We start from the raw sequence: 11,733 nt of genomic DNA on the forward strand, positions 1-11,733 counted from the left end.
TGATTAAGTGAATTGATGAAATGACAGCTTTACTGAATATCCTGAGAGATAGTGGACGGACCGGGTACATAGGGAACCCTACCGTGAACGTTGCCTCATACCGGACGGGGTATCGAGGTTTGGTAATTTGGCGCCTATACTGGATGAGGTATGAGGACGGCCTGTTTCACCCCCATACCGAATTAAGGTATTGAGGTTTACTAGTTTGACACTCATACCGGACGGGGTATGGAGACGGCTCGTTAATTAGAAGTGTTAAAGGAAAGGTTCATGCGTTGTAGGAACATTCCTATGAATTTCTATGGATACTAATAGGTTGATAAAGAATAAAATTGTTGTTCAAATCGATTATATATGAAATTATGATCTATGTTATGTTATTGTCTTTATAAGTTATTTTGTAAATCTCACTACGTTAAGTAGATGATAAAAGATTTTATTTATGATAAATAAATTTGTTTAATTAAGAACTCCATTAATAATTTTGATTTTTTCTAATAACCTTCATTTTTGTGTTAGTGAGTAACGTGATATTCTTACTGAACTAGTGTAGCTCATTTCCTATTTAACTATTTCAGATCAAGAGAACCAGAATGTAGAGTTCGATTCACAAGAGGGTTGTAAGTAGAATGCCAGTTTTATTTATTTTCTTAATTTTTTGTATTTCCTTCAAAAAGGTAATTTTCATATCACTATTTGGTACTTTAACTTATTGTATAAAAAATATAAACTTTAACTATTAATTTTCATTTCATACTTAATTTTTAATTTATTTTTTTTAAAATTACGTAGCCGTTATATCCCTCCATTGCAAAAGGAAAGTTAGACTCAAAAAGTATGGAGACCTTCAACGTCAGCCAGCCCTTGTCGTTGGCAGGCTCCACAAAGCGGAAGCTGCCACTGTATCCTCCATCCGATAAAAAAAACTCCTTTTTAGTGTTCCCTTCTCATAAAACAGAGAAAGAGATATTACAGGCAAGTCTTCTGGGTTCTCATGCCATTTCTGATAGCTGCTATACAAATGTATGCCAATAGTCGTGCATTTTCACAAATTGTCTTGAACATATCTATCTTCATGTAACTTCTAAAAAAAAAGGTCTACCTTCATGCATATACATGTAACTAAAGCCTCTTCCACCTATTTGACAACAGACATTTTTCTAGAATCATACACAATAAGGGAAGATCCAATTTGACGAAAACGAAGTATCACAAGGAAGATTCAGGGTTCCACAAACTTATTTCACCAGCTAATACTCATCGGGCAGTGGAAGCTTAAGAGATTCCTGATGACATCCAATTGAAGGTTCCCAACAACAATCTATTCAAATAAAGAAAACTTCATGAAATTCCCTTGAAGCAGATAAATGATGCAGCTGAACAAATGTCTGTTGTGACAGAGAATGAGAAGATGGATGTCTTTTGCAGCCCACCTGAAGATACTGTGGAATTCCCATGTATGAGAAGGAACATGAAATTCACTTGAACCATACAGATTGTGCGAATGAAAAGATCTCAGTGGTAACTGAGATAGAAAGTTCAGACAGCTTGTTTGTCAACTGGGGGTCCCAGGAAAGTCTAGAAAGGTATCCGGTGGGAAAACAAGAGGGAGAAGTGAGAAGTTGAAGAGATATGCTGAGAATTCTGAAAGAAAGAATGGTAGTAATGAATTTCTTTTCTTGAGTCTGATCAGTCTTTTTATTTTACATAATTTATGGACCAATTCAGGCCTTCTTTCTTGATTCTAGAGTCAAGTTCTTATGGATGATCATCTCTTATAATTGGCTAACCGGTCAACCGCAGTAGTCAAGGTAAGTATAAATAATTTATATAATATATTGAATTTATAACTGAAAATTCAATAGGAATAGTTTCTTATTTGCAAGCTTGAGCTGTACTACTAATGCTCTTGGATGGTAAAAGAAATCTAACATAATGAAAGGAAGTGGCTAATTTAACACTATCTGGAGGATTATTAACTTGATGTATGCTTTTACTTGAACAACATTATTTAGCTAGCTGAAACATAGTGAGTATTCCGTGCCTTTGGCCGTTGTTCAATGTCGGTTCCTCTGAAGCAGTGTCCGGAACCAATAGGCAGACATCTTAGGATACCTCTTCAAGTTGTTAGGCCGGTCGATATATACAATTCCAAACCTTGAAGTGTATCCTAATCTCCATTCAAAATTGTCAACCAACGACCAGGCAAAGTAACCAGCTACATTTGCTCCATCATCTACTGCCTTCTTCAATTGCGTCAGATATCCTTTGTAAAAGTTTATTCTGGTAGTGTCGTGTAGTCCTTGACGAAGTGTGACATTTCCTGGATCATCCATCCCTGCATGCAAAAATAATAAGGTAAAGATTTGAAAACTGAAATAGTATGTTTCTTCTTAACTAACATCCAATGAACTGGATAAGGAGTCTCTTATAATTAGTTCTATATCTATACTACAACTTTCTAATATATCATAGCAATTAAGTAATTTTCTATTGTACTTAGTTAAGATCGTCAATAATTAATAAGAAATATGGTACCTAAGAGGCATCATAGAACTTCTCAAAGTTCTAACCAAATTTAACTAACTCAAAAATATATGAGATATCTTAATTCTTACCATTTTCAGAGAGAAACACAGTAGGGTTCTGATATCGTTCCTTTATATACATCAAAGCCTTATACATCCCCCAAGGTACATTATAGAGCCAATTAGAATTTGCCTGCAAATGTTCGATCAATTAGGATGAATTAGATCGAAATTCAATTAAATAGAATAAGAGTATGAGTATAATACTTGTGTTATGGGAATATACATGAACATAATATTGTAATAACCAGTTAACCTCGTGATTTTTCTCTTAACAAGTGATAATTGAAGATATGAGAGGAGCATCAAATATGTAAATTATCACATTTTTTACTATCAAATAATTTAAGAATTGATTGAGATATAATACTTTTGAACTAAATATGACTTTAGTGTTAAATTCATTGTTTCATTTTCATTCATGGCTGACTACCAAGTGAGAAAAGTAAATGGAAGAGACTTACTCTTGGACCAATTGGCACTTCTTTCTTCTCATCTGCAAAAGTCAAAAAATGGTTGAAAATCAAAGAATATATAAGTATATATAGATTTTTATGCGTGTTTTATAATCTATAAAAGAGCCAGATCACACAGACAGGGAGCAATTACTTACAAACAAATGCAGCATTCCAGTCTTGCTGGTAACCCAAGACCTTAGGATTTGATGGGGGTGGGTTAGATATGTAATAGGTAGTGTACTGGTTGATACCCACAAAATCAATGGAGCCTTTCACCATCTTAACCTCTTCTTTTGTGAACTTGGGTAATCTTTTCCCAACAATTTCTTGCATTGTCCTTGGATATTCACCATATACAATTGGATGAATAAACCTACATAATATCCGAACATTGTATCAACTACAAATTTTTTATATCTTATATTTTAGTTAAGATACGAAGTTAAATAAGTGATTATGGTGGATTCCTCTAAAAGTTAAGAAGAGAGCAAATGATAAAATCCATTTTTTATACTCTTATAAGATGGTTCAAAAAGAGTTAAAATTTGTACCATCCAACATGGAAGTCTCTTGCTCTTTGAGCTGCATAGTTGTCAGCCTTGGATCTGGTAAGAGGTTCATACCATACAAAATCCAACAAAATTCCAATCTTTCCCTTTTGCTTTTCCTGAACATTACAGAATTGAAGAACATAAACCCGGGTTGCTAATGTCCGTGTTAATTATGTAATTAGTACTTAATTAAGCAATAAACAATCATGTTAATTACTTGGTACTTTTCGCGGTATCTCTGAACAGCAGCAGCATGAGATAGAATCAAATGATGGGCAACAATGTAAGGCTCTGTTGCTGAGTTTCCAACAGTACAATTTCCAAACTCTTTAGAACACCTTCCTGGAGCAAAGAAGCCATTGTCATACCCGAGAGCAGCTACCACTCTCGGTTCATTAAATGTCATCCAGTTCTTCACTCTGTCTCCAAACATTTTGAAGCAGAAATCAGCATAGTCTGCAAAATCCTTCCTGTAAAAAGGAAAAAGATTTACACCAGTTAATCAAATTTCACAATGTATTTTACACACAAACATATGTATAACCAGTAAAAATTAGACTACTTACACTACTTGGTCATTTAGCAGCCCATTGTACTTCTTCTCTAGTGCCAGAGGAAGATCATAGTGATACAAATTGACATATGGAGTAATGCCTGTAAATATTATTTTGAATGAAATCAATTTGAGAAAAAAAAAATTGAAAATTACAATGAAAAAATGTCGGCATCATATGAATCTCCTTTACCTTTTTCAATCAGGTAGTTAATCAATCTATTGTAATATGCAACTCCTTTCCAGTTAACTTTGCCAGTTCCATCTGCATTCACAAGATTCTTAAGATTTTTCATCCATGAAAACTAATTGAATATTTTGGAGTAGGTGTAAATGTTAGTGTATTAGATCCAAATAATATATAGAATCATTTTCTATCACTTTAAATTTTTTGTTAATAAATTATTTCTCATTATTCAAAGTATGCCTTATGTTTAAATTTTGACTGCTGTCGAAGTTCTATTAAAGTAAATTTCAGCAATGTCAATAATATAAGGTGGGTACTAACTAGTTTTCTATAGAGTTACTTATATATATATATATATATATATGCATTTAAAAGAAGTTTCTACAAAATTGATTTTAATCAATTAATTTGATGATAAAATGAGTTTAAAAAATTTAGAAAGCTGATTAGTTAATCACCTGGGAAAATTCTAGACCAGGAAATTGAGAATCTGTAGGCATCAAAGTTCAATTTATGCATGATATCCACATCTTCCTGGAACAATCAAAAGAAAGAAAAATTACAAAATTATAAATATATTATATAACTTGTATCCACACTTACAAATATATATATTTGTTGAAATATACATTTCAATACACATATATATATATATACATATATGCAATATTGATGACTATTCGATTCTTTACTTTTTGCAATATTTCTTTTTTATGTCCTTATCTCTAATTATAAACATCGTAAAATTAATATAATACAATAAAGCAAAAAGAAAATCTTATCTTGAGCTGTCGTTTCATCATAATTGCTGTTGCTATATTTTAGAATTAGTAAATTCAAAATTAAATAAGCAAACCGTGTAATAAACAGACGATGCTCTCTACTTCCCTTACTGCAAACTTGAACATAAACCAACCGGTAGCGTTGAACATATTCCATCTGGAGGAAACAGTTGATTTCTATGTGAATTACAATGATTCTCGGAAATGGAAGGAGTTTTCTGACCTTCTCTCTCGTCATATTTGCTTCGAAACCGATGTGATGATGGGCTCTAGGTCGTGATGATGATTGTGAGCAAGATGAAACCGAGGACAGCGACATGGAAGAAGAAATAGCACGGCAGTGAGACTCGACGAAGAAGAGAAGAGGACAAAAGACATAACGAGAAAAGAGCAAAGAGTAACAAAGAGAACCGTGATTTGGAGCAGTGTAGGTGGCCGAATTCGGCTATAAAAAGGGGTCGAGACTGAGTAGAGGAGCCTAGAGGAGATGAAATAGATCCTAACAACTGACGGTATCGTAACTATGAAAACGGGTTACAAGTTTTGTCAAAAACGAAGGACTTTAGGTCGAATAACATTTGGGAAACAATTTGGCCCCTCCTCGTACCTGAGCATGAGAGACAATTGTTGTGGTTGTTAACCTCGAGAAACCTTATTTGTGAATGAAGAAAGAATCATGGGTACCTTACCCAAGATGCCAAATCTTTGATCAATGCCTTAACTGTTTGACCTCTAAATAAGTGTCGAATTAGCTTCTTGATAGTAAATATACTAATGGATTTTCTTTTTTTTTTATATATATTTCTTTTGACCGGTGGATCTATTTGGACTTTCATAAAGAAGTGTTCATGACATTATGGAGTGGAGATCAATCTTTTGCTACTATTGCCTGGTTGTTATGGAGAAGAAGAAATGAGTTTGCATATGATGGTGAGGACGTAGTTTCTAGCACATTCCAACTATGAGGCTGCCAACCTTACCCTTGAGTTTTAGATATAATCCAGAGAGATGATTCAAGCTTAATATTAATGGTTTTGCATATGTTGGTCTGGGCATGGCTAAAGTTGCAAGACTCATTCGTGATGGTGGCGGGCTTTATGTACTATATCGGTAATAGCGATGTCACGAGCGTAGAGAGTATTAGAGTACCGAAGAGTCAGTCTTAAGTTGGTATGGGATAAGAGAATTAGGAAACTAGTCATTAAGGTGGATTTCCTACATCACTACAGGTTGATAAACTTGAAAAGATTGCCACGATGATTAATTTACAGATTAAGAATCTCCTTGGTCGTGATTGGGAGATCTACGTCTCCCGCATGAATTGAACTCTCTGCTCATTGGGTGCACCATATCTATAGATACTGTGTGAAAATTAGATCAGCTCCCCATTACCCTCAACAAGTACCTTTATTTGGACTATTGCGGCACTGATTGGATAATTAATGTTAATAGCCTACAATTTATCCAGTTAAAGAAGTAAATTAGACATTAAATTTTATAAAATTTTTGTTTATAAAGAGAATTACCCTGTAACGATGGTATTGGTCTACTGCAACTTCGCCGGTGGCGTTGTTTGCAACAATCCCTATTTAATAAACAAAACAAAGAAAAATATTTAATAATAAGGAAAAAATTAAATTAATTCTAAAAAATTCAAACTAAAAAAGGAGGAGAAAAAAAGGTACCAGGGAGTTTTACGAATTCATCCCAAATGCTAGGGCCACGACCGTCCTCATCAGCCATTCCTTCAACTTGATAAGCAGACGTCGCCGTTCCGAACAGAAAGTTCTTCGGAAAGCTTGCTCTGCTCAGACCGCCGGTATCGAAATGGACGGCGTCCGGCTCTGCAGCTCCATTGAAGCCCGATGCAGAAACGACGCACTGGGTAGCGAGGAGGAGTACTAAAACGCAGAGTAGCCTCCTCATTAATCCTTAATTAGCAAGCAAGGAGAAGAAGAAGAAGAAGAAGAAGAGTACCGAGAATGATGTTTGGTGTGAGGGGGAGGAGTGAAAATCTTATCTATTTATAGACATAATATATGAACAAAATATTTAAATATAATGAATAGAGTTAGAAGAAAAATAAAAGTTGGTTATTTCAAAATTCAGCTCTCATTTGGACCCTATGCATCACTGTACTTTAGTTTAAAACTAAATTTAAATTTAAAATTTGAGTTTTGTGTCTGATATGACGTAGTGGTGACTCATATTCAGTAATTACTTTCTACATATTTATAGATAACAAGTTTATATGGTATGAAGCTCTTTGTCCCATTCTCTTTTAAGTTTATTATTAAATGAATGCATCTTACACCACCCTTCGATTTGCTTAATTATTATTTTTTTTAATAAAATGTCACGGACGTGTTAAGAAATTTTATACGTGATATTTAGGGTTTAATGATATTAGATGTTCGTAACGTTAATAATTAATTTTAATCTTTTTTTTAAACTTATAAAACTAAATTATTGTGAAATTGAGGCATATGTCAAATTAAAAAAAATAATAATAATAATAAATTGAAAAAGTGAATTTGTATGATAATTTACTTAATTATTTTTAATAAAAGATTAACTATTACTAATTAATAATGATTGACTGAAAAGAGAAGGGCTGACCAGCAGCAGCATCACGTGAAAATTCACGATTGCGCCCCACATCATAATTAAACTATCCAGACAAAAAGTAGTATGATTTTGCGCAGCGCTGACAAGGTGCCATACTTTTTTTTTTTTTTTTGTCATTTTGTGGAAAATGAAGGGTAAATTGGTCAATTAATATAGGGCCTCCTCCTCTTCCGTCCGTCCGTCCGTCCGTCCGTTGCTGATATTTATTTTCGGCTCCAAAATTAACTATTTTGGATTGGGAAATTTATTACAAAATCAGGGGTATATTCGTCATAACAGATATTCCAAAAATTATAAAGATTTATTTTAGTTATTATATAATTTGACACGTGATTAATTACTTACAAGTGTTAGTACAAAGCCCGAGAAGTTCCTTGCCTTGTCGACCACATTCCTCCATTGGGTTTCACGACTAATTATTGGTCAGCACCATTTGTGGTGTCTAATTGTAATTAAAAATGTATACATCATTCGTTAGTTAATTATTACTAATTAATAATTAACAATTAATATAATTTTTCACGTAATAATTACACAATTCGGCTGTAATTAGTATTTCTAAAATTTTAAGTATTTCTTGTGTCATTTATCTTGAATAAAGATATCGATGTTATTATATAGTTTTAGTTGACAGTGGTCCAATGATCTGCTTTTTTAAAAGAAAAAAATTTAATGGTATAATCTAAAATTATTACACTATTAGGATAAGTAATACCTAATAATTTGCAGTTAAAGAACCCATTTTAAAATGTACATGAATCGGAAAAATGTGCAGTTTTATTTTTTATTTTTAAAATTTAATTAGGGGTGAACTTGACCAGATTAAAAGCCCAAATAATCAAAAACGAAAAGATAGTCCGGCCCGAACCCAAGTCCGAACCCAGCCCAGTCCAGGATGACCCATGAAAAGCTCCAATTTGGATTTTCCAATCCGAGTTTCATCTTGGCCCACATCAACGTTTCTTTACATTTTAAAACAGTATGAAAACAAAAGCTGTGTTAATTCAACTCCATGATCAAGTAAATAAGGAAGGAGACGGATGGTTCTGCGATTGGAGGGAGACTCGGTGAATTTAAGTCTCTGTAAATACCCGACCCGGATGTACATACACCCATTTATCTATAAATGCAGGTGCTTGCATCATAAATAATGATTTGTTAAATACATAAATACATTCCGTTTTTCATGGGTCCCGTCCATCAAGCTGACTGAAGGAGGGAAGAAAAGTACCGGCGACTTCTGGTGTAGTTGCAGGCCAGTGACAGTGAAGAACAAGTTTGTCAAAGCGTAGAAAATGCGAGAGGAAGAAACCCAGAAAGGAGAGCAGACCAGGTAAAATAATCACTTTTAATGTTTCTTAAAGAATGGGCACATTTTTGTTTCTTTGTTTTTTGTTTTAAATAAATTTTTTAAGCTGTATTTTATTTTTCTTTGACCAGTTTTTAATAAAACCGCGTTTCAACACAGTCCCCTGTTTCAATTCAAAGTCATTACCTTTGATTTTCGCAACCCATCCAGATTTTCTCTTCTCTTCTTTTCTTCTCCATATTTGCTCTTGTGCTCCTCATTAATGTCATTAAATCAGATTGATTCACATCAACGACTCAGCTCACTTTTTCCCGGCTTTTCACTTCTCTCTAATTTAACTTTTTCCTCTTTTGGGTTCCTCCTTTTATTGCTAACTTCTTTTTCTTCAAGTGAAAAATCCAACTTATATTTCTTGTTTTCTCTTATATTCCAGTTTTGATTCGGGTTTCAGATTGATTCTCTTGTTTTCTCTTTTCTGGGTCTGGGGTTAAACTTTTGTATTTTCATGTAGGATTTTCTCTGCAACCAAACAGGAAGAGATTGCTGATATGTTAACCAGGTTTTCTCTTATTCTCATTTTGGCCTTTCTCTCGGTTTTTTCTGGAGGTTTAGAAGTAGTCGCAGGAAGCCATGATCACTCCGAAAATCTCAAATCCAATACATCAACTCTTCCGGGCATAGAATTTCCCGACCACATGAGCTTCAATGCGGTTTCCTCTTCACCCCCTAATGATTGCAGCTTCCCATCAACAAAGAAAGTGAAGACGTCGGATAGACAGGAAGAAGACGAGTATCTCAGCGATGATGATGGCGAAAAAGAAGAAGGATATAAGAGAGATAAACATAAGGTGAAGCTTCATCTGAAGCGCCGGTCAACGGGTAAAGAATCAGAGCCTGGAAAATCTGTGGCCGAGTTCAAGGTAAGGGACTTGACAAGAATTCAAACACTCCATACAAGGGTGACAGAGAAGAAGAACCAGAACACCATTTCAAGGTTGAAGAAAACCATGGAGGAATCAAAGAAGAAAAAAAAGAAGATTGAAATGAATGTAGTCCCACCGGCTGCATCGCCGGAGTCGTATTCAACCGGGCTTTCTGGGCAGCTAGTGGCGACTTTAGAATCAGGGGTGAGTCTCGGATCAGGAGAATACTTTATCGATGTGTTTGTGGGTACACCTCCAAAACATTTCTCTTTGATTCTTGACACTGGTAGTGATCTAAACTGGATTCAATGTGTCCCTTGTTACGATTGTTTCGAGCAAAATGGACCTTATTATGATCCTAAAGAGTCTTCTTCTTTCAAGAAGATAACTTGCAATGATCCAAGATGCCAGTTGGTTTCATCCCCTGATCCTCCTCAACCTTGCAAAGCTGAGAACCAAACATGCCCTTATTACTATTGGTATGGAGATAGTTCCAACACTACTGGAGATTTCTCAGTCGAAACCTTCCGTGTTAATCTGAGCAGGGCTGATGGAAGATCAGAATTTAAGCGTGTAGAGAATGTGATGTTCGGTTGTGGTCACTGGAATAGGGGTCTTTTCCATGGAGCTGCAGGTCTATTAGGACTTGGAAGAGGGCCTTTATCATTTTCTTCTCAGCTGCAATCTGTGTACGGTCAATCCTTCTCCTACTGCCTTGTAGACAGAAACAGTGAGAGTAATGTTAGCAGCAAGTTGATATTTGGGGAGGACAAGGATCTTTTGACCCACCCAGATCTAAATTTCACAGCTTTAGTCAATGGTAAACAGAATGCAGTAGATACATTTTACTACCTGCAGATAAAATCAATAAAGGTTGGAGGTGAGATGGTGAACATCCCAGAGGGGACATGGAATTTGTCTGAAGATGGAGGTGGGGGAACAATCATTGATTCAGGAACAACTCTAAGTTACTTTGCAGAACCTGCATATGAGATTATAAAGAAAGAATTTGTGAAGAAAGTGAAAGGGTACAGGGTTATAAAAGATTTCCCATTGTTGGATCCATGTTACAATGTGTCTGGAGTTGAGAAAATGGAGTTGCCTGAATTTGGGATTGTTTTCTCAGATGGAGCAGAGTGGAATTTCCCAGTTGAGAATTACTTTATCTGGCTGGAAGAAGATGTGGTTTGTTTGGCAATTCTGGGGACTCCAAGATCAGCTCTTTCCATAATTGGGAATTATCAGCAGCAGAATTTTCATATATTGTATGATATTAATAACTCCAGGCTGGGATATGCGCCAATGAGCTGTGCTCAGGTTTAACCCCAACCCACCACCACTCATGCCTCACCTGGATATATATATATTTTTTTTACATTTTCGTCTAAAGAACATTTGACATACAAGAAATTCATTTTTTTTATTTATTAAAAGTAAAACATATTCTACGATTGATGTAATAATGATTTTTGTTTATAAGAATATACCAACGTGGATCTATGGAGATGTGTATAAACAGAAATTATGAGAGTAATTTATTTTCCGTGTACAAAATCTACCCAGACAGCCTCAGGCTGCATCATAATGATAGTAATAAATAAATAAAAATGGACTAATTTTTGTGTTGTTTTTGTTGACTGGTTTATAGTTGAAAAATTGAAGCAGCGTGGTGTTGTATTATTTCCGTGTAAGAAATGGTTGTGCTTGCTTAGTTTGACTATTGATTTAATAAATAAATTGGGATAGGAAGTTTG

General features: G+C 34.8%; 2 protein-coding genes across 2 annotated transcripts; one reads left to right on the forward strand and one right to left on the reverse strand.

Annotated features, from left to right (window-relative positions):
* Positions 1 to 1,812: 1,812 nt before the first annotated feature.
* Positions 1,813 to 7,140, reverse strand: LOC110823124 (beta-glucosidase 44-like). Its single transcript, XM_022053431.2, has 11 exons — positions 6,805 to 7,140; positions 6,646 to 6,704; positions 4,796 to 4,871; positions 4,344 to 4,415; positions 4,164 to 4,251; positions 3,815 to 4,067; positions 3,598 to 3,713; positions 3,202 to 3,419; positions 3,053 to 3,084; positions 2,619 to 2,721; positions 1,813 to 2,338 (listed from the first exon to the last, which is right to left on the reverse strand). The coding sequence occupies exons 1-11, from the start codon at positions 7,043 to 7,045 to the stop codon at positions 2,058 to 2,060; spliced, it is 1,539 nt and encodes a 512-aa protein (XP_021909123.1). The 5' UTR covers positions 7,046 to 7,140; the 3' UTR covers positions 1,813 to 2,057.
* A 1,648-nt stretch (positions 7,141 to 8,788) lies between these two features.
* Positions 8,789 to 11,479, forward strand: LOC110823123 (aspartyl protease family protein 2-like). The gene is made up of 2 exons (XM_022053430.2): positions 8,789 to 9,080; positions 9,568 to 11,479. The coding sequence occupies exons 1-2, from the start codon at positions 9,043 to 9,045 to the stop codon at positions 11,300 to 11,302; spliced, it is 1,773 nt and encodes a 590-aa protein (XP_021909122.2). The 5' UTR covers positions 8,789 to 9,042; the 3' UTR covers positions 11,303 to 11,479.
* Positions 11,480 to 11,733: the final 254 nt, after the last annotated feature.

The sequence above is a fragment of the Carica papaya genome, chromosome 9, assembly GCF_054855325.1.
Source record: "Carica papaya isolate Zhongbai chromosome 9, ASM5485532v1, whole genome shotgun sequence".
Classification (NCBI taxonomy): Eukaryota; Viridiplantae; Streptophyta; class Magnoliopsida; order Brassicales; family Caricaceae; genus Carica; species Carica papaya.

Coding starts and splice junctions, on each gene's coding strand:
- LOC110823124 (XM_022053431.2), bottom strand. CDS start 7,045: ATGAGGAGGCTACTCTGCGTTTTAGTACTCCTCCTCGCTACCCAGTGC. Junction 4,068..4,163: donor CTGCTAAATGACCAAGTAGT/GTAAGTAGTCTA, acceptor TCCTTTTTACAG/GAAGGATTTTGCAGACTATG. Junction 2,339..2,618: donor TGTGTTTCTCTCTGAAAATG/GTAAGAATTAAG, acceptor TTTTGCATGCAG/GGATGGATGATCCAGGAAAT.
- LOC110823123 (XM_022053430.2), top strand. CDS start 9,043: ATGCGAGAGGAAGAAACCCAGAAAGGAGAGCAGACCAG. Junction 9,081..9,567: donor CAGAAAGGAGAGCAGACCAG/GTAAAATAATCA, acceptor ATTTTCATGTAG/GATTTTCTCTGCAACCAAAC.